This window comes from Sturnira hondurensis, unplaced genomic scaffold (genome assembly GCF_014824575.4).
Source record: "Sturnira hondurensis isolate 20B ecotype Veracruz unplaced genomic scaffold, ASM1482457v3 Scaffold0000867, whole genome shotgun sequence".
NCBI classification, from domain to species: domain Eukaryota; kingdom Metazoa; phylum Chordata; class Mammalia; order Chiroptera; family Phyllostomidae; genus Sturnira; species Sturnira hondurensis.
The window spans coordinates 2,455,982-2,479,015 of NW_028073498.1; the positions used below are offsets into that span (position 1 = coordinate 2,455,982).

A 23,034-nucleotide genomic window follows, 5' to 3' on the forward strand; every position below is an offset into this window, starting at 1 on the left:
GTTTGTCTCTATTCTTCCTGAATTAAGTGAAAGGAAAATAAAAAATTTATTTTTCTTATTCTTAGTTAATAATAGTACCAATGTACTGGGTAATTATAGCAAGTAGATAAGTGAAATGAATGACAGCAATGTCACAAAGAACAGAAGGGAGTAAGGAACTGGGAATCCTGTTATAAGGTACCTGCATTATATGTGAAATAGCAGTGTTATTTGAAGGTAAACTTAGATTAGTTAAAAATGTATATTGTAACTCCAGGGCAACAAAAACATTTGTCAAGTCTGTTTGATACACTAACAGAAGAAATAAAAGAGATCAAGTACATTGCTCAATCAAAACCAGAAAGTGCAGAAAAAGAAGCCCCTGGCAACAAATAGAAAACAGTTAACACATGACTGATATTAACTTAAGTATATCCAAAGTCACTTTAAGTGTGAATTGCCTACATATACCAATTACAAGAAAAGGATTGTCATTTGGATTAAAAAAGAAGACCCAATTATAAATTGTCAATAGGAAACCCTAGACACAGAAAGGTTAAAAGTAAAAGGATGAAGAAAGATACCAGGTTAACACTAATCAAAAGACAGCTGGAATAACTGTATTAGTTTAAAGATAAAGCAGACTTCAGAACAAGGAAAATATCAGGAATAAAGAGAGGGACATTACATAATGATAAATGGGTCAATTCCCCCCAAAGACATAATAATAAATCAAGAAGGAAGAAAATAAGGATTTAGTTGACTTGAATAGCATTATCGATCAACTTGATATACCTGACATTTATAAAATAATGTATTTAACAACAGCAGAATGCACATTCCTCTCAAGCTTGCATGGAACATTCAGTAAGACATCACATTCTGGGCCATAATATACAGCTTTAACAACAAAAACAAAAACAAAAACAAAAACAGCCCTGGCTGGTGTGGCTCAGTGGTTGAGTGCATGTCTGCAAACCAAAGGGTCTCTGGTTCAATTACCAGTCTAGGACACATGCCTGGGTTGCAGGCCAGGACCAATGGGGGCGCATGAGAGGCAACCACACATTGATGTTTCTCTCCCTGTCTTTCTCTCTCCCTCCCCTATCTAAAATATAAATAAAATCTTTTAAAAAAATAAAAAATTAAATTAAAAAATAACCGATGGCTAGACAAATCTCCAAATACTTAGAAATTAAATAACACACTTCTGAATAACATATGAGTCAAAGAAAAAGTCTTAGGAAAAAATTAAAAATCTTTTGAACTAGCCCTGGCTAGTGTGGCTCAGTGGTTTGAGCATTGGCCTGCAAACTGGAAGGTCACCAGTTTGATTCATGGTCAGGACACATGCCTGGGTTGTGGGCCAAGTCCCCACCTGAGGGAGTGCAAGAAGCAATCAACTTGTGTTTCTCTTGTACATCCCTCTCTTTTTTCCTCTCTATCTGAAAGTAAATAAAATCTTAAAAAAAAAAAAACCAAATATTTTGAACTCAGTGGAGCTCATAACAGAGGTCTGGGCCATAGATACCAATTTGGGAGTCATTGGCATAGAATGAATGACGTTCAAAGCCATGGATGAGCTCAGCTAGATAAAACACAGAGAGGAAAAAGCAGATCCAGAATGGAATCCTGAGGAACTCCAACACTGAGCAGTCCAGCAGAAAAGGTGCAGGAAAGAACTACAGCTAATACCATAGAAGTTAGCCTAGAATTATTTCCTGTAAGTTTTATGAATATGAATTGTCCTATAAAACAGATATTTAGCTAATTGACTAATCTGGGATGTCTGAGAGTAGTGGTTCTGAAAAAGCCGAATATTTTAATATATGTATTTACTTTAGGATCATAGTCTATTTAATAAAATAATCAAAATAAAATTAAGACATAATTTTTTGAAAGCCTATTGATTGAAAAGTAAATGGGTAGGGGTACAGGGAAAGTAGTATTTTCTTATTAATAATTATAAAGTCTGAGTATCAGCTTGGATATTCAAAAATAGAATAATAGGAACTTCAGTGGCGCAATCGGTTAGCGCGCGGTACTTATACAAAAATAGAATAATAGAGAATGAGAGGACTTCTGGACAAGATGGAGGCATAGGTAGATACACTTTGCTTCCTTGCACAACCAAAGGACGGACAACAACAAATTTAAAAACCAAAACTAACCAGAATTGCCAGAAAATCGAACTGTAGGGAAGTCTGACAACCACATAGTTAAAGAAGAAACATTCATCCAGACCAGTAGGAGGGGTGGAGACAAGCAGCCTGGGTGGAGAGAATGTGCAAGGCAGTGGCTGGAGGACCAGGGTGGACAAGGTGGCAGCTGGCGGACTGGGTGAGGAGCCGGCTGGTAGAGCGGGCGGACCCACATTTGCATGCAGATAAACTGAGCAACAAGTGGGGAGTGAGACAGACTGCAGAACCCAGGGTTCCAGTGCAGGGGAAATAAAGCCTCAAAACCTCTAACAGAAAAAACCTGTGGCGGATGAGGCAGCAGGAGCAACTCCCAGCCTCACAGGAGAGTTTGTTGGAGAGACCCACAAGGTCCTAGAACATACACAAAACCACCCACCCAGGAATCAGCACCAGGAGGGTCCAATTTACTTGCGGGTAGCAGGGGAAATGACAGAAAGCCAGCTGAGAGCTGAGCCAGTGACGTTGTTCTCTCTGGGAACCCTTCCCCACATACAGTGTCACAAGGCAGTGATGTGGGTTGCCCCACCATGGCGAATACCTAAGGCTCCGCCCCTTACTACATAACAGGCATGCAGAGACAAAAAAAAAATATATGTACGTACACACACACACACGCACACACACACACACGGTTGTTTCTTTCTTCCTTCTGGTCCACTCCCTTGATCTGAGCCCCAGTTTCCTTTCCATCACTATTGGTTTCCTGTGCATTTCCCTTCATTTCAATCAGTTTAGCCTTCATATATTCCTCTAATTTCTGGCTAAAATCAACCAACCCTGTGAGCATCCTGATCACCAGTATTTTGAACTGTGCATCTAAAAGGCTGGCTGTTTCTTGGTCACTTAGAATTATAGGCTCTGGGGCTTTGAGCTGTTCTTGAGTCATGTTTGGTCTGTTCACACCTGTTATGTATGAGGGGCAGAGCCTTAGGTGTTCACCAGGGGTGGGTGACCCAGTTGCTGGGTTCTGACACTGTATGTGGGGGCGGGGTCAGAGAGAGGAAAAAAATGGCACTTTGCTCTGCTCCACTCTCTCTCAGATTTCTGTTCCCTCTGCGGCTTCCTCCCCCAAGCACATTGGGCCCCTCTGGTGCTGGTTCCCGGGTGTGTGGGCCTGTGTACTCTCCAGGACCCTGTGGGTCTCTCCAATGAACTCTCTGTGGGCCTGGGAGCCTCTCTCAGCCCTTCGACCCCAAGAAAGTCTTTCCAGTTGGTGCTTTCAGGCTCTAATTCCCGTTGGCTGGGGCCCTAGCCTGAGTCGTCTGTCTCACTGTTCACTCCTTGGCTTGGCTTATCTGCGCACAAATGCGTGACTGCAGTCAGCTAGCCGCCCTATATCCTCACTGGGTTTGCCCATCACCACCCCACGCCTGGGATCCACCAACCAGCCCCGCCTCCGCTCCTGGGTGGGTAGGTTGGAACGCTCTTTCCAGCCCGACCCCACTCCGCTGCTGACTCTGCCCCCCTTATCAGTCTGGCTGAGTGGTTTGTTGTTGTCGGACTTCTGTACAGTTCAATTTTCACTGTTTTGGCTGCATTTTTGTTTCTAAAACTTAGCTGTCTTTAATTTAGTTGTGGAAGGGGGCACAGGGTTTCCACCTACACCTCCATCTTGGCCGGAAGTTCGTTATTATTATTAGGCCATTACTTCTGAATTTCCAAACACTCAGATATGTGTTTCCTACTTGGTATTAAGTTAAAATAATGACAAGTATATAAACTCCTGTATTTATAAAATATCATGTAATATAGACATAATGGGAATAAAAATTTTACCTTATTTAATTTCATTTAGAACTCTTTTATGCTTAGTTTATAACAGTCCATAAAGTCACTTTTAAGAGTGAGCAAACACAATAGAAATTATCTAGTTACTCTTGTAGTGTGGAGTATAAATAAAAGCAATCTTTTTACTGATTCCTCAAAAACCTGTCCCCCCCAGTATTCTCTCACACTCGTGTTATGTAACTACTATTTTTTTCTGCCACTTGTCTCTTGATTTTTTTTTGATTTGATCTTTTGATTTAGCTTGTTGAGATAACTATGCACTTTAATGTGAGCTTACTATCCTACTTTTGATACCTATACCTTCTCTTTGTTCAGTGGACCAGAGACATGTTCAGAGCCCTAGGGAAGACTAACTTCCCACAAGTGAATATTGATCAGTTAGTAACAACAATACTGGTAATAATAATTATTATACATAGACAATTAGTACACACTAAACATTAGTATGTGTCAGGCACTGTTCTAAGCACTTTATAAGCAAATGCCATGGAATGCACACAATAACCTTATGAGGTACACATTATTATGTACATTTTCTAAATGAAATAAGGGAGACATTGTAAAGTTAATCTTCCAGGGTCAAAAAACATATAAAGTGGGGAATTGGTTTTGTCTTCAAATGGGAGTCCATACTCTATAACGACTAGGACATACTGCCTCTCAGTTTGGATGCACATAAGTAATAAAATGGAACTTCATTCTAATAGTTTGAAAAAATAGTTTAGACTTTTGTATTACAAGTTAATTCAAGCCCTGATCAATGTGGCTCAGTTGGTTGGACATCATCCTGCAAAGGGAAAGGTCTCCGGTTGGATTCCCAGTCAGGGTACATGCCTGGATTGTGGGTTCAGTCCCCAGATGGGGATCATGTGAGAGAGGCAACTGATCAATGTTCATCTCTCACACCAGTGTTCCCCTCCCTCTCTTTCTCCTTGCCTTTCCCTCTGTCTATAAATAAATAAATAAGTTAATTTAATAAATGTAAACTTTTTCTTCTGTTTTTTAAAGAATAAAGTTGTACTGCATGTGATGCTCAAGGCACAACTCTTTAGTGAAACCCTTAGGCAGGTATCTATGCCTGTAACTAAGTGGGATTGGTGCAGGTACCTGAATACGCTGAGGAGAGGCTACCGCAGAGTCGGTGGAGATTATCTGGATGCGTGGGGAGGGGCTGGTCATCCCTGGAGATTCCGGCCGAGAAGTCTGTGTACGTGGTACCTGTGGGTGAAAAGTGAGCTGGATCACAAGGGGGTTCAGAGAGCTGCCCAATGTGGCTGGAGGATGGTGCCTTTAGCTTCTCCCCCACCTCCAAACTATAAGAGAAAGTTTATTTAGAAGGTCAAAAGAAATGGTAAAAGAAATGGTGAAAGAAATGGGCTCAGGAAACAAACTACAAAGGCAAAAGAAAAGGGCCCTTGGAGTTCAGGAGAAACAAGATTAAGGTAACACACTTGTGGAGGAAGATGAAAACAATGGGAAAGGTATGGTTGTGCTCCTGAGAGAGAGGGTGCACCACAACTTTTGCCTTCAAAGTGGCATTATTATTATTAACCTTCACCCCAGGACATTTTTTTCATTGCTTTAAGAGACAAGAAGAAAGGGAGAGAGAGAAGGGTGTAGAGGGGGGAGGGGCTGGGGGTGGGAGGGTGGGGATGGACATCTCTGCAAAAGAGAAAACACTGATTGGTTGCCTTCCACGTGCCTCAACCAGGGTCAGAACGAGCAACCGAGTGTCCTGGCCAGGAATCAAACCCGAAACCTTTCAGTGTACAGGAAGATGCTGCAACTGAGTCACACTGGCTAAGACTCACGGTGGCTTTAAAGGAGTGATACAACTAGTGTTCTAGAGAGTATGGCCCCAATATGACAAAGGAATCAATGAGATATTAGTAGAGAATGGCACAAAAAAAATACAATAGTAAAATAGCTCTTTCTAATGTTGTAAATACAAGGGGAAAAAAACTACAGAATTTTCAAGTCTGTTCCACACAACTTCAATAAAAAAGCACCAAAATAACTTCTTTGAGATGACAATTGAATGTCTCCAAAACCAGCTATAAAAACACTGCTCTAAGATGACAGTGTCCAGAAGGAATTCTCTACACCACCGTGGAAGGTGGGGAACAGAACCCCAGAATTACACTGAGAACTACTGGGATTAAAACTTGTGCGAGTCCTGGTAACCCCTAGCCCCACTAGGACAGGTCTGGCAAGAGCTCATCAATAGTACAAGAAGCTGGAATTTAGTCAATACCCACCAAAGCAAGGCTCAAGGTTCTGAGGGGTCACCTGGGCACCTGAAGTGAGCATGTATTTTTCCTTGAATTAAAGTATACTATGAACCAATGCTTTATAAACTCTTCCCCCAAATAAAAAAGGAACACTTTCCAATTCATTCTATGAGGCCAATATTACCTGACACCAAAGCCAAACAAAATACCACAATAAACAGATCAATATTCCTTATGAATATAGGTGGGCAATCCTCAACAGAACACTATCAAACCTGATATAGAAGCATTTAAAGGATTATATACTGTGACTAAGTGTAACTCATCCAGGAATGAAAAGATGATTCAACATAAATAAAAAATGTTAATATACCACATTAAAAGAGTAAGAGGACAAAAGCCACAGGATCATCTCTCACTGGACACAGAAAAAGCATTTGACAAATCCAACACCTTTCCATGGTAAAAACATTCAACTATGACTAGAAGGAAAGTTTCAACCTGATGAAGAGTAGACTTGGACAATAAATTGAGGTTAATTTTGGTCAATTCAGCTCTCGGAAGAGCAGTAGTTATCTATCTCCCAACTCCACCCTGCAGAGGGCAGCAGTGCACTATGTTCCTACAGCAGTCTAACAGTTTGTAGGGGCCAAGGGGGGCAAAAAGGGCCTTTTTGATATTGGGGATCTGTGCTCTTAATTGCTGACTGCTGCTTCTGATCACAGAAGTGTAGACAAGGAGTCAATGATTGTTGTAGAACTTTCCCCTATTGTTTCAAGTCCTTCATCTTTGGCTGAAGTGACTTCCAGGGTACTTAAAAGGCTGGGTTATTATTCTACACACCTCATTTTTCTCTTTTTCCCCTTTTGGGAGCCAGACATCAAACACTAGGACATTCTAAAGTAACTGCATATGTAGGAAAAATTAGAAAGTGGCAGCACATGCCCAGGAAACAACCCAGGTTTGAAAAGGTCTTAGAGGACATACAGTTTCATGCCAGGATGATCCTTGGCTCACAGTAACAACAACAATGATGACAACAAGGATGAGAACAGTAACAAAGTTCAGCAAATCCTGGGAAAGGGAGAGACTCTGATTACAGAGTTATCACATTATTAAATTGAAATGTCCAGTTTTCAAGAACAACAAAAAATCACAAGGCTTATTTAAAAAAAAAACCCACAGGAAATTATGACCCATTCAAAAGAAAAAGATAAATTAACAGGAATTGTTCTTGATAAAAATATGATGTCAGATTCACTACACAAAGATTTTAAGACAACTGTCTAAATCAGGGCTGTCCAAATCCGTGGCCTGTATGGCTATGAATGTGGCCCAACACAACATGGTAAATTTACTTAAAATATTATGAGATTTTTTGATGATTATATGTTGCAATATCATGTAAAATAAATGTACATATGCTCTCGTTATTTGTACGTATGCATGGCTTCACTTTTATGGCAGTGTGCGGTTTCCAGTGTGTTACCTTCCAAGTGCAGACAGTACAATTGACATCATCACGTTACATTTGCCCAAGGTGATTTAGTGAGGCAGTGATTATCAGTATTTCAACTGACCATTGCAATGTGAGGTGTTTTATGTTATTTAGAAGTCACATAAGCATTTTTATTTGATTATTAAAGGTACTTCCACACCTTGGCGGTGCCTCACACATCATCGCCTGCCATGCTTTAGAATCAGCCCTCTGCTGGATCACCCTGTGTTGGCAGAGGGAGAGGCTGTGGAAAGGCCTCCCCGAGAGGCTGTGGAAAAGCCCAAACCTTGCTTTCTATTTTCCTGTTGATTAATTTTCATAATAGAAGTAAATAAAGTCTCTTATTTGTTGTTATTTTTTAAATCCCAGCATGCCTTCTACAACATCTCAAAAGAAAAAAGAACCCCCTCCCCATAAAGTTATGGATGAAGGAAGATTTTCAATGAAAAGTGGACAGATGACTACTTTTTTGTTGGGGCAGACAATAAGGCAGTCTGCTTAATTTCTAGGAAATATGTGCAAGTTTTCAAAGACTATAATTTGAAAAGGCATTATATGCAAAAACATGCTGCTAAATTCAGTGCATATGAAGTATCATTGTTGTAAGGAAAAAACAGAGGAACTGAAAAAGAGTCTGTCTTCTCAACAAAAATTATTGTAAAAAGTTACAACTCAGGCAGATTCTATTGCAAAAGCTAGTGAAGTGGTAGTGTATTTAATAGCAAAAAAAATCAAAACCATTTACTGATGGTGAATTTATTAAGCAATGTATAGAAAGCATGGCAGATACAATTTCCTGTGGAAAAAAGAGGGATCTTTCTAAAATCAGTGTGTCTTACTAGAATATAGTCAGGCGAACTGAAGAAACTAGCAAATTTATTTTAAAAAGTTGGGAGAATAAAGCTGCTAATTTTCAAATTTATGCTTTGGTGATGGGGTGATTAACACTGATGCTACAGATACAGCTCAACTAGTCATTTTTATAAGAGGTATTAGTCACTAATATGTCACTGAAGAAATGGCTTCTTTAGTGACATTAATCGACACAACTAAATCAAGAGATTTACATGAAGCAGTGAAAAATATGTTAAAGTGATTTTCTTTGTCCACTGTCAACACATCTGGTATAGTTACTGATGGTGCCCTGGTGATGTTAGGTAAAATAGAGGGACTTGTAAAATTAATAGAATATGATGCAATTTCTGCCCCAAACTCACGTTTGATGAAGTATCACTGAACAGTACATTAAGAAAATTTATGCACAAAAGCTTTAAAAATGGGTAACAGCATGCAAATCATCACCAACTCCAGGAATTCCTTAAAAATATTGATGTTGACTATGGTGACATGAATTTACTTTTTGGAAGTAAGATGGCTAAGTAGAGGCCAAATGTTGAAAAGATTTTATGATTTGCAACATGTTACCAAATCATTTACAGTATCAAAAACAAATTTGTGTCAGAACTTAATAAAAACTGGCTTACAGATTTAGCATTTTTAGTGGATTTAACTGCTCATTTAAATGAGTTAAACATACATCTTCAAGGTGAAAACCAACTTATCAATACCATGTTTCAAACCATACAGCATTCCAAATGAAGCTGAAATTATGGCAAGCTCAAATTAAGGCAAACAATTTTATGCATTTTGACACACTGGCTCAACACAGTCCTGTAAATGGTGAAAAATATGCACCCTTGCTTTTTGATTTGATACGAGAATTTGAAAACAAGTTTCAAGATTTCTGGGAAAATAATCAATATTTTGTTATATTTGTGACTTCACTTTCAGTTGACATAAATATGTTACTTACCAATTTTCAAATGCAATGCACAGAGCTGCAATCTGACATTCAACTTAAAGAAAAATTTGATTGTGTCTCTTTATTGGACTTTTAATAGGTCTTACCCTTGCCAGAGGCAAATATTCCTTGCTTCAAAATCATGCCTTATTCATGAAAATAGTGATGACTATTTGGCAGCACTTACATTTGTGAGCAACTATTTTCAAGAATGAAACACATTAAGAGTAAAATTAGAACCAAAATATCTGATGAGCACCTTGAGAACTCAGAGACTAGCAATTACTTCTACCAAACCAGATATTGATGCACTAGTTTCTCAAATACAATATCAAACATCTCACTAGTTTTATATGTTGCCCTCTTTTCTTTTACAATAAAAAAATCAGTGACATTTTATTACTTAGATATGTACATACTCTATATTAGTGGTTCACAAATTTGGGACCTGCTTGATGATTTTAAAAGATTATTGAAAGGGCTACTGCATAATTCGGGTTATTATGTGAGGACTTTTTTGCTTATCTGTGGTGGCAGATATCACGAAAATTATGCACAGATCTTTTTTTTTGCTCATCAGTTTTTGTGGATTTAATGTATGGCCCTAGACAACTCTTCCTCTTCCAGTGTGGCCTAGAGAGGCTAGACACACCTGGTCTAAATGATACTCAAAGAACTCAAGGAAGATGTGGGAAAAGTCAGAAAATAGTGTATGAACAAAATATAAACTTCAATAAAAACCTAAAAAGAAAACAAAACAAAATTCTGAAGCTGAAAAGTAAAATTACAGAAATGAAAAGTTCACTAGAAGGATTTAAAGGCAGATTTTAGCAACAATCTGTGAACTTGAAGATAGAAGAATGGAAATTATCAAGTCTCAAGAATAAAAAGAAAAAAAAAACTGAAGAAAGGTAACCAGAGCCAAAAAGGGCCTGTAGGACATCAGCAGGTGTGGAAACATGCTTTCTGAGAGTCCAGAAGAAGGAGGAGGAGCGGGCAGACAGAATATTTAAAAAATAGCTGACAACTTCCCAAATTTGAAGAAAGACATGAATAAAACATCCAAGAAACTCAATAAAGTCCAAGTAAGAAGTCAAAGACCCATCATAGTCCTACTTATTTTCTTTTAATCCTCATCTGAGGACATTTTTACTGATTTTGGAGAGAGAGGAAGGGAGAGAGAGAAACGTCAGTGTGGCTGCCTCCTGTATGCACACTGACTGTGGATCGGACACGTACCTTTTTGTGTATGGGACAACACTCCAACCAACTGAGCTACTGGCCAGGGCTATTGTTTAACTCTCAAAAGACAATAGAGAATCCAGAAAGTAGCAAGAGAGAAGCGAATCATCACATACAAGGGATCCTCAATTAGAATATTTACAAATTTCTTACCAGAAATTCTGGAGGACAGAAGATAGTTGGTTAATATATTAAAAGTACTTAAAGGGAAAAAAACCTGTCAACCAAGAATCCTATATCTGGCAAAACTGCCCTTTAAAAGTGAGAGAAAAATCAAGACACCCCCCAGACAAATAGTCCAGGAAATTCATAGTCATTAGACTGGCCCTACAAAAAATGTGCAAGGGAGTCCTGCAAGATGAAATGAAAAGACCACAGATGGTAATTCAAATCCAATGAAAAAAGTGAAAATCTTGATAAAGGGAAATATGTGGGCAATTATAAAATCTAGTATTACTCTAATGGTGGTTTGGAACTGTAATTTTGGGTTTTTTTTTCATGATTTAAAAGACTAATACAGTTAAATTTAAAATAAACCCTGTTAGTTTAAAAGACAGCATGATTGTAATGATTTAGAACTTCAAATCTTGTTTTCTACATAATTTAGTGCACTAAATGCATTTAAAAGAATTATTATACTATGTTTTGGGCACAAAATGTATAAAGGTAAAATTTTGTGACATTAACAACCAAAAAGAATGGGCATAGGGTTTTAAAGGGAAAAAGGTTTTGTATGTCATTGTAGTTAAACTGGAATAAATTCAGACTAGAGTGTTAAAACTTTAGGATGTTAAATGTACTCACCATAATTCCCTCAAAGATAACACAAAAAACTGTATCGATACCACATTAACAGAATAAAGAAGAAAAAACACATGATCATCTCAACTGATGCAGAAAAAGCATTTGACAAAATTCAACATCCTTTCCTTTCATAATAAAAACACTCAACAAACTAGGAACAGAAAGAAACTACTCTCACATAATAAAAGCCACATATGAAAAACCTACAGCGAACATCATACTCACTGGTGAAAGACTAAAAGCTTTTCCTCTAAGATGAGGAACAAGACAAAGATGCCTGCTTTCACTACTTTTACTTAACACAGTACTTAAAATTCTACTCAGAGCAATTAGGCAAGGCATTGCTAAATGCCACTGAGTGTGGCATTCCCGCACTCAGAATGGGGGAAAGGCATCTGAATTGTAAAGAAGTAAAAGTATCTGTCTGTAGATGATATGATCCTATATATTTTAAAAAGCCCTAACAATTAATTACACACACACACACACACACACACGCACACACGCACCCCCCCCTTAGAATAAATGAGTTCAGCAAAATAGCAGGATACAAATTCAACACACAAAAATCAGTGTCAGTAACACTTGTATAAATGAACAATAAATAATTTAAAAAGGAAAGTATAGAAATAAATACTTAGCAATTAACTTAACTAGGGAGGTGAAAGACTTGTACATGAAAATTGAAAAAATTCCTGAAAGAAATTAAAGACATAAATAAAGGGAAACACATTCCAGGTTCATGGATTGAAAGACTTCATTATTGATAAAATGGCAATGGTACCCAAAGTGATCCACAAATTGAATACAATTCTTATCAAAATCCCAATGATTTTTTTTGCAGAAATAGAAAAAAACCCATCCTAAGATCTCAAGGGACCCCAAATAGCCAAAAATTGAAAAAGAACAAAACTGGAGAGCTCACACTTCCTGATTTCAAAACTTGCTACAAAGTCAGTCATGAACACTGTGTGATAATGGCATAAAAAAGGAAACGTAACCCTGGCAGAGTAGTGGAGCCGGTTAGAGTATATTCTGATATACTAAGTTTGAAGGTTGATCCCCAGTCAGGGTAAATACAAGAAGTAACCACTGAATGCACAAATAAGTAGAACAACAAATTGATGTTTCCCTCTCTCTTCCTGTCTCTAAAATTATAAAAAAATAGTAAGACAAACATATAAATCACAGAAGAGAAATAAAGCCTCACATATGTAGTTAAATGACTTTTGACAAGAGTGCCAAGACCATTCGATGGGGGAAAGGGTAGTCTTTTCAACAATGTGCTGGGAAACTGGATATCCACATGCAAAAGAATGACATTGGACTCTTCTAACACCATAAAAAATTAATTCAAAATGGATCCAAGACTTAAATTTAAGGCCCCAAACTATAAAACTCTTAGAAGAAAACACAGAAAAGCATCACAGTATTAGATTTGGCAATGGTTTCATAGATATGACACCAAAGTCACTGGAAACAAAAGAAAAAAAGAGACAAACTTAACTTTAAAAAAATTTTAAAAATTTGTGCATTGAAAGACAGTATCAACAGAGCAAATAAAGGCAACCAACAGAATGAGAGAAAATATTTACAAGTAATATATCTGATAAGGCATTAATATCTAGAATATATGGAGAACTCCTAAAACTCAACATAAAAAAACCCCAACCCAAATAACAAATGGGCAGAGGATTTGCACAGACATTTCTCCAAAGAAGATATACAAACAGCCAATAAGCACATGAAAAGCTGCTCAACATCACTAGTCATTAGGGAAATAAAAGTCAAAACTACAATGAGATACTGTCTCATACCCATTACCCATTAGGATGGATACTACGAAAACAAATATCAACAGAAAATAAAGTGTTGATGAGGATGTGGAGAAACTGGAACCCTTGTTGACTGTTTGTGGGATTGTAAAATGGGACAGAGCTGATGTGGAAAACAGAATGAATTCCCTCAAAAAATTAAACATAGAATTAGCACATAATACAGAAACTCTACTTCCAGGTACATACACAAAAGAACTAAAAGCAGTGCCTTGAAGAAACAGTTGTACACATATGTTCACAGTGGCATTATTCCCAACAGTCAAGGGGTGAAAATGACCCAATGTTTATGTAGAGATGAAAGGATAATCAAATTGTGGTATATTTATGCAATAGAATATTATCCAGTCTTAAAAAGGAAGGAAATTCTGACAACAATACAATGTGGATGAACTTTGAGGATGTTATGCTAAGTGAAATAAGCTAGTCACAAAAAGACAAATATTGCATGACTCTACTTATGTGAGATACTGAGAAAAGTAAGATTCATAGTGACGGAAAGTGGAATGTTGGATCTAGAGACTGGGGTGAGAGGAGTAATCTCAGTTAGTGTTTAATGTACATAAAGTTTGAGTTTTACAACATGAAAAGTTATGGAGATGGATGATGGTGAAGACTGCACAACACTGTTAATGTGTTTAATACCACTGACCTGTATACTTGAATATAGTTAACATGCTAAATTTTATATTATGTGTATTTTATCACACAAAGGAAAAAACTAACTTAAATGGGTCAAAGATTTATTTTATTTTATTTTATTTTTTTAAAGAGTTTATTTATTTATTTTTAGAGGGGAAGGAGAGAGAGAGAGAAACATCAATGTATGGTTGCCTTTTGTGCATCCCCTGCTGGTAGTCAGCCTGCAAGGAACCGGTTTGCAACCCAGGCATGTGCCCTGACTGGGAATCGAACCGCGATCGTCTGGTGCGCAGGCCCGCGCTCAATCCACTGAGCTACGCCAGCCAGGGCTCAAAGATTTAAATAAAAGAGTTAAAACTATAAAACCAAGAGAAGAAAATACAGGTATAAATCTTAGTTTACTCGGATTAGGTGGTGGTTTCTAAGACATGACACCAAAAGAAAGATACAGTGGCCATCACCAAGATTAAAGTTTTGTGCTTCAAAGAGTGCCATCTAGAAAGTGAAAAAGACAGCCTACAAAAGGGAGAAAATTTTGCAAATCATATGTCTAATAAATCAACACATATATACAATATAAAGAAGTATAACAACTTAAAAGATGGACAATAACAAGTGTTGACAAGGATGTAGAGAAACTGGAACTCTCATACACTGCCGGCATGAAAATAGATTGGTACAACTTCTTTAGAAAACAGTATGGCCAATCTTCAAAGATTAAACATAAAGCTGTCATATGAACCAGCCATTCCACTCCTAGGTATATAACTCATTATGTCCACACAAAAACCCATATGGAAATGTTTACATCCTATTCATAAGAGTTCAAAAGTACTATCATTCACAATAGTTCAAAAGCAGAAACCAAATGTTTATCAACTGATGAATGGATAAATAAAATGTGATACATATCCATGCAATAGAATATTACTTTGCAATAAAAAATGAAGCACTGATACATTCTACAATATTAATTAAATCCGTCACAAAAGATCACATATTCTGTGATTCCATATATATAAAATGTCCAAAATAGGCAAACACATAGGAACAGAAAGTAGATTAGTGGTTGCCAAGGACTGGTGGGATGGGGGAAGGGAATAACTGCTAAAAGGTACGAAGTTTCTTTCGGGGATGACGAAAACATACTGGAATTAGATGGCAGTGATGGCTGTACAACCTGTGAACATACCAAGAAATAATTATATACTTTAAATAAGGTGAATTTTATGGTAAGTGAATTCTATCTTAATTTTATAAAGCATATCATGATTAATTACTGGAACAGTTATTAAAAAGATACTTTCTTTCATAAGCATTGATTTTATCAAGAAAATAATTCACTATAAAGCAATTATCCTTGAAAACATCATGCTGAATGAAAGCAACTAGCCACAAAAGGCCATATGTTATATGAATCTACTTACATAAAATGTCCAGAATAGGCAAATCAATGTCAGAAAGTAAATTAGTGGTTGCTTATGTCTGGGGCTAATAAGCAAATCTGATGGTGCGGGGGGTGGGGTGGGGTGGGTAGCTAAATATATAAGGTTTCTTTGGGATAATGAAAAATGTTCTGAAGCTAGATTGTGGTGATGGCTGCACGACCTTAGAAATATATTAAAAGCCACAGAATTGTATGTTATGTGAATTTAAATAGGTAAATTGTATGGTATGTGAATTATACCCTAATAAAGCTCTTAACATTTGTTTTTTAAAGAATGAACAAATAAATTCAATCCATGGTGTAAGCATTCAGGACAGAGGTCACCTTTAGGGAGGGCAGGAAATTCTATTCTGTTCTTAACCTGGGTGGTGTTTTTAAGCATAGGAATATTGTCTCTGATAATTCTGGTATATACTTATGAATTGTGAACTTATGCACATTATACCACAATAAAAGTTTATTTAAAAGAATGAGTCTTAAAAAATGTTTTATTGATTATGCTATTACAGTTGTCCCATTTCCCCCTTCATTCTCCCCCACCCTGCACACCCCTTCCTGCCCACATTCCCCGCCTTTAGTTCATGTCCATGTGTCATTCGTTCTTTAGCTTCTACATTTCCCACACTACTCTTGCTCTCCCCCTATTTTCTCCCCACCGTCTATGCTACTTATTTTCTGTACCTTCTCCCCCTGCCGTTTCCTCCTCCCACTCTTCTGTTGCTAACCCTCCATGTGATCTCCATTTATTTCCATGGCTCCACTCCTGTTTTAGGTGTCTGCTTAGTTTGCTTGTTTTAGGTGTGGTTGTTAATAATTGTGAGCTTGCTGTCCATTCACTGTTCATATTTTTTATCTTCTTTTTCTTAGATAAGTCCCTTTAACACTCCATATAGTAAAGGCTTGGTGATGATGAACTCCTTGAATTTGACCTTATCTGAGAAGCACTTTATCTGCCCTTCCATTCTAAATGAAAGCTTAGCTGGAGAGAGAAATCTTGGATGTAGGTCCTTGCATTTCATGACTTGGAATACTTCTTTACAGCCCCTTCTTGCCTGTAAGGTCTCTTTTGAGAAATCAGCTGTCAGTCTGATGGGCACTCCTTTGTAGGTGACTGCCCCCTTATCTCTTGTTGCTTCTAGAATTCTCTCCTTCATTTTAATCTTGGCTAATGTTATAATGATGTGCCTTGGTGGTTCCTCTTTGGGTCCACCTTCTTTGGGACTCTCTGAGCTTCCTGGACTTCTTGGAAGTCTATTTCCTTTGCCAGATTGGGGAAGTTCTCCTTTATTATTTGTTCAAATAAATTTTCTACTTGTTGCTCTTCCTCTTCCCCATCTGGTACCCCTGTAATTCAGATGTTGGAACGTTTAAAGATGTCCTGGAGGTTCCTAAGCCTCTCCTCGTTTTTTTGAATTCTTGTTTCTTCCTTCTTTTCTGTTTGTTTGTTTCTTCCTTCTGATCCACTCCATTGATTTGAGTTTTCTTCCCATCACTATTGGTTTCCTGTGCATTTCCCTTCATTTCACTTAGTGTAGCCTTCATTTTTTCATCTAATTGGTGGCCAGAGTCAACCAATTCTGTGAGCATTCCGATCCCCAGTGCTTTGAACTGGGCATCTGATAGGTTGGCTATCTTTTGGTCACTTAGATATATTGGCTCTAGGGCTTTGATCTATTCTTCCATTTGAGCCTTTTTTTGGGGGGGGAGGAGGGTCTGGTCATGCCTGTTATGTAGTGAGGGGTAGAGCCGTAGGTGTTCACCAGGGTTGGTCAACCCAGTCTCTGGGTTGTGATGCTGTATGTACGGGCGGGGTCAGAGAGGGAACAATGGCGCTTGCTCCACTGTCTCTTGGATTTCAGTCCCATCTGCTGGTCCCCACAAGCAAATGGGGCCCTTCTGGTACTGGTTCCCGGGTGGGTGGGCTTGTGTACATTCTAGGACCCTGTGGGTCTCTCCAGCAAACTCTCCTGTGAGGCTGGGAGCCTCTCCTGGCACCTTGACCCCTGAAAGGTTTTTCAATTGGTGCTTTTAGGCTTTATTTTCCATCACTGGGGCCCTGGGTTGTGTGATCTGTCTCACTGCCCGTTTTTTGCCTGGTTTATCTGCATGTGAATGTGTGCCCACGGTCAGCCAACTGCCTTGCATGTCTCACTGGGTTTGCTCAATTACTCCCCGCACCCAGTTCTGCTAACCATTGCCTCTTCCTGCTGGGACCCCTCTTACTGGTCTGGATGAATGGTTGTTGTCAGACTTCAGTACAGTTCAATTTTCTGTCTGTTCTGGTTTTGTTTTTGTTTCTAAATCTTTATTGTCCTTAAATTTGGTTGTGTGAAGAGGCACAGTATCTCTACCTATGCCTCCATCTTGGTGGGAAGAATAACTGTTTTTAAAAAATATTTCACAGGGACTTAAAGGAGCTTTCTAAACAGTAAGCAAACAGTGACCCTGTCCATCCTTCACTCGCATCTGCTGAGACTGACCCTGTTCCACCCTGGAGCTGTGGATTGGTACACACAGCATTTGAAGTGGCCTGGCTTTCAAGTATCCGGGGGGTGGGTGGGGTGGTGGGGTGGAGATGGACAGCTACAGGGGAAAAAGTGGAGATGGGCACTAAGACTGCTACGTGCCAGCTTTGCAACCCAGCCCGCGCTAGAGTTTAATCTCCCTGGCTCTCACACCTGTTAAGACATACACTTGCAAATTTTATGATTACTTTTTATATGAGAAGTCCAAAAGATTCAAAAGATTTACCTGAGAGGGGGTATGGGTTGCACTGGCAATGGGCTCCTGATAGCTCAGTAATAAATGTAGACTGGGTGAACAGCCTTAAATATTCCTGGGATTCAACAACGGATGCTTAACTCTGCAAGTGACAAGCTAATGAGAAAATACTTGGGATTCTCCACTCTTGTGGTCTTTAGAGAGGCAGTGTGTTCTAGTCACACCAGGAGCAGTTTAGATACGATTTGGCTTGAAGGCAAAAATGCTAAAATTCTTGCAGTTGAGTAGATCAGAGCCCAATATTATGAACAGACATCAAGGCAGGAAATTTTTTTCTAAAAGCATTTTGTTGAAACCATTTGGCACAGTGATAAAAGTAAATTTGGTAACAGGACATAAAAATATTAGATGCATTTCCGACTACTTGAAGTATCTGCTTTCCATTTTTTCCTGCCTACTTTCAGTGCCTGATGACAATCTTGGTCCTCTGCCTTAACCTACTTTCTACTCCTTCAATCTGCTCAACTTGCAAAGAAAACAGAATCTTTTAGTTCACACTGAAGTATAAATGTCCGACAAGACCCAGGTGTGAGTTATACCCTGGCCAAAGTACTTGTACTGTGACCGGGAAACTGCTGGTCCAAAGAAGTCAATTAAGTCATAGGCAAGCTGAGTGTAAAGTATGTTTAGACACAGGTCTTCACTGCATGGTCTCTGACCATGCTTAAAGGATAGTCAGCTGTGCCATTTCACATCCTTTCTCAAGTTAAATGTGCTTGCCTGACACCCAAATGTTTATGGTCTAAAGTTTTTTTTAAAAGCCCTGCTCCTCTGGCCAGTCTTTCCTGATCCCTCGGGTTGCTATACAGGTCCTGCTTGGACCTGAGCAGAGCTCTTGTATCGGCAGGAGGGCACGTTTCCTACTTCTCCTTTTACTCCCAAGCCACGGCACATATTAGGCCCACATGATTGCTTAGTGAATGAACACTTCTAAACTTAGGGAACAAATAAGAAGTCTTTTTTACAGTACTTGATCCTGGGACTCTATCTAGCCATTTCTTTGCTTTACCCTATTCTTGTGCCTGTCTGCTCATTAGCCATCCTGCAAGTACTGTACAACACCTGCCTTGGCAGTTTATTACAGAAACCAAAGAGTACTAGTTTCCACTAGTACTGGGAGGCTGATGGGAAAGTTCATAGATTTTCAGGGTGGAGTGAGGACCTTCTCTATTCCACCACAATATAACATTGCCTTGGTAGCAGTTTTAAAGAAAATAATTCTTAGGAAAATTTTCTGTGGTTTACACTCAGTCATTTGCTAAAAGACGAACATCTAGATTGAAGAGACTGCCCACAGACAGCACTGGGCTAATGAACAAATACTGAAGAGTTTCTAAACTGTAACTTATCCTAGGTTCTGGCTGCAACAGCCCCATGGATGATTAATAGGGCAACAAAGTTCACACCCTGTGAAAAAAACAGATCAAGCAGACCTAATATGTTACAAATCTCAGTCAGTAATTTCTAACTTGGCCTTAACATTGAGTGAAAAAAAAAAAAAGAACAGCGTAAATGCCTAATTGGGGAAAGAGTTTCAGGCAGGGGACACCTCCAGCCTGAACTGAAATGTACCACATCCTCCTTTTATTTTTATTCCAAAGGACCATTAAATAATAAGTGTAATGAAAGGTCAATGAGCAGAGTTAAACCCTCTTTGTGCTGCAGCTTGAATCAAAGAGATAAGAAACCACAGGAAGCTGCTGGTCTTTCTTATCCTTTACCTTACACAGGGGATTAAAACTTACAATGCCCTGTGCCACGTTCCTAAAGAATTACTTCTATTGATGACTGGTTAAACACAGCTCTTCTTTATTAGTATAAAGTCAACAAAAGAATCAAAGTTGAACATCATAAATGAGTCTCATTATATCAAAACTGATTAACAAGGCCTTCAATTTTCCAAATCATGCGTTTAAAAAGACGAGACTAATAACCCTAAATTTCCTAGCACAAAAACAATCAATGGCCATTACTTACAACTATGCAAAACAATGAGGTGTTTAAGAACAATATGGTTCACAAACTCTGCATTCTCACGCAGATTAACCTGCTGAAAACAAAATATATATAAACAGCTTTTGTCCCACTTTCAATTTACCCAGCATATTCCAATATAAGTGTCTATAAAGAAATAATTTCCTAGGCGCTAAACACAGCAATAGACACTAACTTGAATTTCTTCAAATAGGTGTCTAAATCCACTGCTATTTTACAAACTGCTCTAAAAACAAGTCCCTATGAAATACACTGCATTATAAGGAAGGCTTTATAATGCAGTAGCTTTATAATGCAGGCTCTCTACTGTAGAAACTGAGAGAATGAGAACCCACTTCAAAATCAGTCTTGATTTCTTCAGGAACCTACACTTACCATGCTGATGGCTCCCTGCAGCTTTATTTACATTTATCCTCAGCGACCTGGCAGACCAGAGAGTCTAACCCCAAGGGCCTGGTGTTGTTTGGGGGAACTCACAGGCATGTTTTCAAACTGCCGCTGCAGATTCCATTCGCTAAAAACAGATAGAGCTGTTTAAAGATGCCCTTTCTATGACCCTGCTCTGCTGAAGGTCAAATACACTATCACTCCCTGTAACTAAGGAAGCAAAATTGACATGTTCCTGCTGTTTCACCAGCTGCTGAAGCAGTCTGTCTACTGTTGATGAAATGCTTCTAGGGAACAATGTACTTTGTTTTACAAAGTTCTCCCTTCACTTAGATTGTTGTCTTTGCTAAATGCACCCCCTTCCCCTTAAAGACCATCTTTCCTGAACTGAGAGCTCACCAGAATGTTACCATGGAGTCCAACCAACTCAAAACAGTTTTAAAACTATAGAAGTGGAGGGAAGATTCGGAGAACTCAGAAATACCACATTCTGCATATAGCATTTTCCACTTCACAGTACATTAAGACAATATTTTTAAAAATACGGCGTCTTTGCAAGTTCCTTGTACATTTAAAGAGAAGGAAACAACACTGCATTATATACAACACCCACAAGAATAACAGCAGTGGCTCATTTAACAAATGTCTGATTATATCCACTCAGCATGTGAATACAGGTTAGAGTTCTAGCCTCTGCAGCCTCCCAGTTCTGGCAGGAGGATGAGCATAGGCAGTTAGTGCAAAGGCAGTGCCTTAACAGGCCATGGAATGACTTCAGGTCTAAGTCTCACCCTTGCCACAAGGCCACAGAGGAAAAGGAGCTCCTGAGGTCACAGGGAGTTAGAGGTGGGGCTGGAACTAATACTTGGATTCTCTGACCACCAACCAAGAGCACCTGCTACTAAAGCCAATGGAGACTCATCTGTTTTAACATCTCCACAAACAACTAACATGAACCAAATAATAGTCATAAAAAAAAGTCTGGGGGAAGGGGGGGAAGAAAGAAGTTTTATGGGTATTTACTTTTATATAGGACAGAGGGGTGTTTAGAGAGGAAGTAAAAAAAGTTCTTCACACTGCTACAAGTTTGCATGTGCACTAGCTTAAAATAATCTAAGAGAATGTGGTGATCATTTTTCAAGTTGTAGCCCAAACCCAGGCACCCAACCCAAAAGGGAAAAATTAATCAAGAGGGGGAAAAAAAGAGAGATAATTCTCCTTTTAAAAGGGAGATGATGCCCTGGCTGGTTGGCTCAGTTGGTTGGCGCACGATCCCATGCACCAAACGTTGTGGGTTCAATCCCCAATCGGGGTGTGTATGGGAAGCAACGAACCAATGTTTCTTTCTCGCATCAATGTTTCTCTCTCTCTTCCCCTTTCCTTTCTCTCCAAAATTAATGAAAGAGTGTTCTCAGGTAAGGATTAAAATATAATAATTAAAAAATAAAAAGGAAGATTACATTCCCTTTCCATCTCAACTACTAAGTTCTAAGAAATGTAACACTCTATTCACTAAGTACAGTCAATAAATGATGTATAAAAGGGAAGATTAATCCAAGTAAACAAAAAGCTCCAAGGTCCAACTGTTAAGGTCAATAGGTTGCCTCCTCTCATCATAAAAATTTGTTTATACCCTTGGCCTGGTAATTCTACTTCTGGGAATCCACCTTACAAAAAATATCTTAAACACAGAAATGGCTTTATCAGTGTGTGGTCCTAAATTATTTTTCTAGAAAACATAGAAATTCCCCTTTTCAGGTGGTCCATATGGGGCAGAGCCTACTTCCAACTGTAGAGACAGAAAATGCCAGATACTTGCTGTCCTGATGTCTCTTGTAGGGCAGGGGTTCCATCAGATGCCTGAGTGTGAGATTTTGCACTGGCTGCAGAGTAGTGTTAGATCCCACAAGGGTCTCAAGGTCTGGGACCCTGGGAACATTCTTACTAAATGTTATTTCTCCCCAATGTTAAAATGTAGCACAGTATTTTGTAGATGCAGGGGTAAACAGGATGAGCTAACAGGAATTCGAACAGGATAAATGTGGCCAAGAAATCAACATGCAGTGGTCTATATAAGCCCCCCTTCAGGAAGGCAGTCCTTTGGATATGAATCCTGTCTCTTTTACTTGCTCAAGTAAATAAAATTTACTGTCACTACTTTGTGACAACTACCCTCATTTTTGAATAGAGCACCTGAAGTGGCAAACCCCGAGTTCAGTAATAGGAGCCTCATGTCTACCCTTGGCAGTGTGGTGTGCACCCACAGCTTCACTGGACAGGCACTTCAGGGAGATCTGGATACAGCTCTTAGCTGCAAAATTATTTATTCAGACCTGCTGGTAAATATCAAGTCATCCATCCTTCCTCACATATATTTCAACTCAAATGTTTTTTTAAGAATCC

At 38.7% G+C, this 23,034-nt stretch overlaps 1 protein-coding gene across 4 annotated transcripts in view; it reads right to left on the bottom strand.

Annotated features, from left to right (window-relative positions):
* Positions 1-23,034, bottom strand: part of NR2C2 (nuclear receptor subfamily 2 group C member 2) — a 97,856-nt gene that overhangs the window by 34,230 nt on the left and 40,592 nt on the right. For all 4 annotated transcript variants that reach the window (XM_037051198.1, XM_037051172.1, XM_037051183.1 and 1 more), the window contains one exon: positions 5,076-5,186. In XM_037051198.1, the coding sequence (XP_036907093.1) occupies positions 5,076-5,147 (72 nt within the window). In that variant the 5' untranslated portion in view covers positions 5,148-5,186. The remainder of the gene's footprint in view (positions 1-5,075; positions 5,187-23,034) is intronic.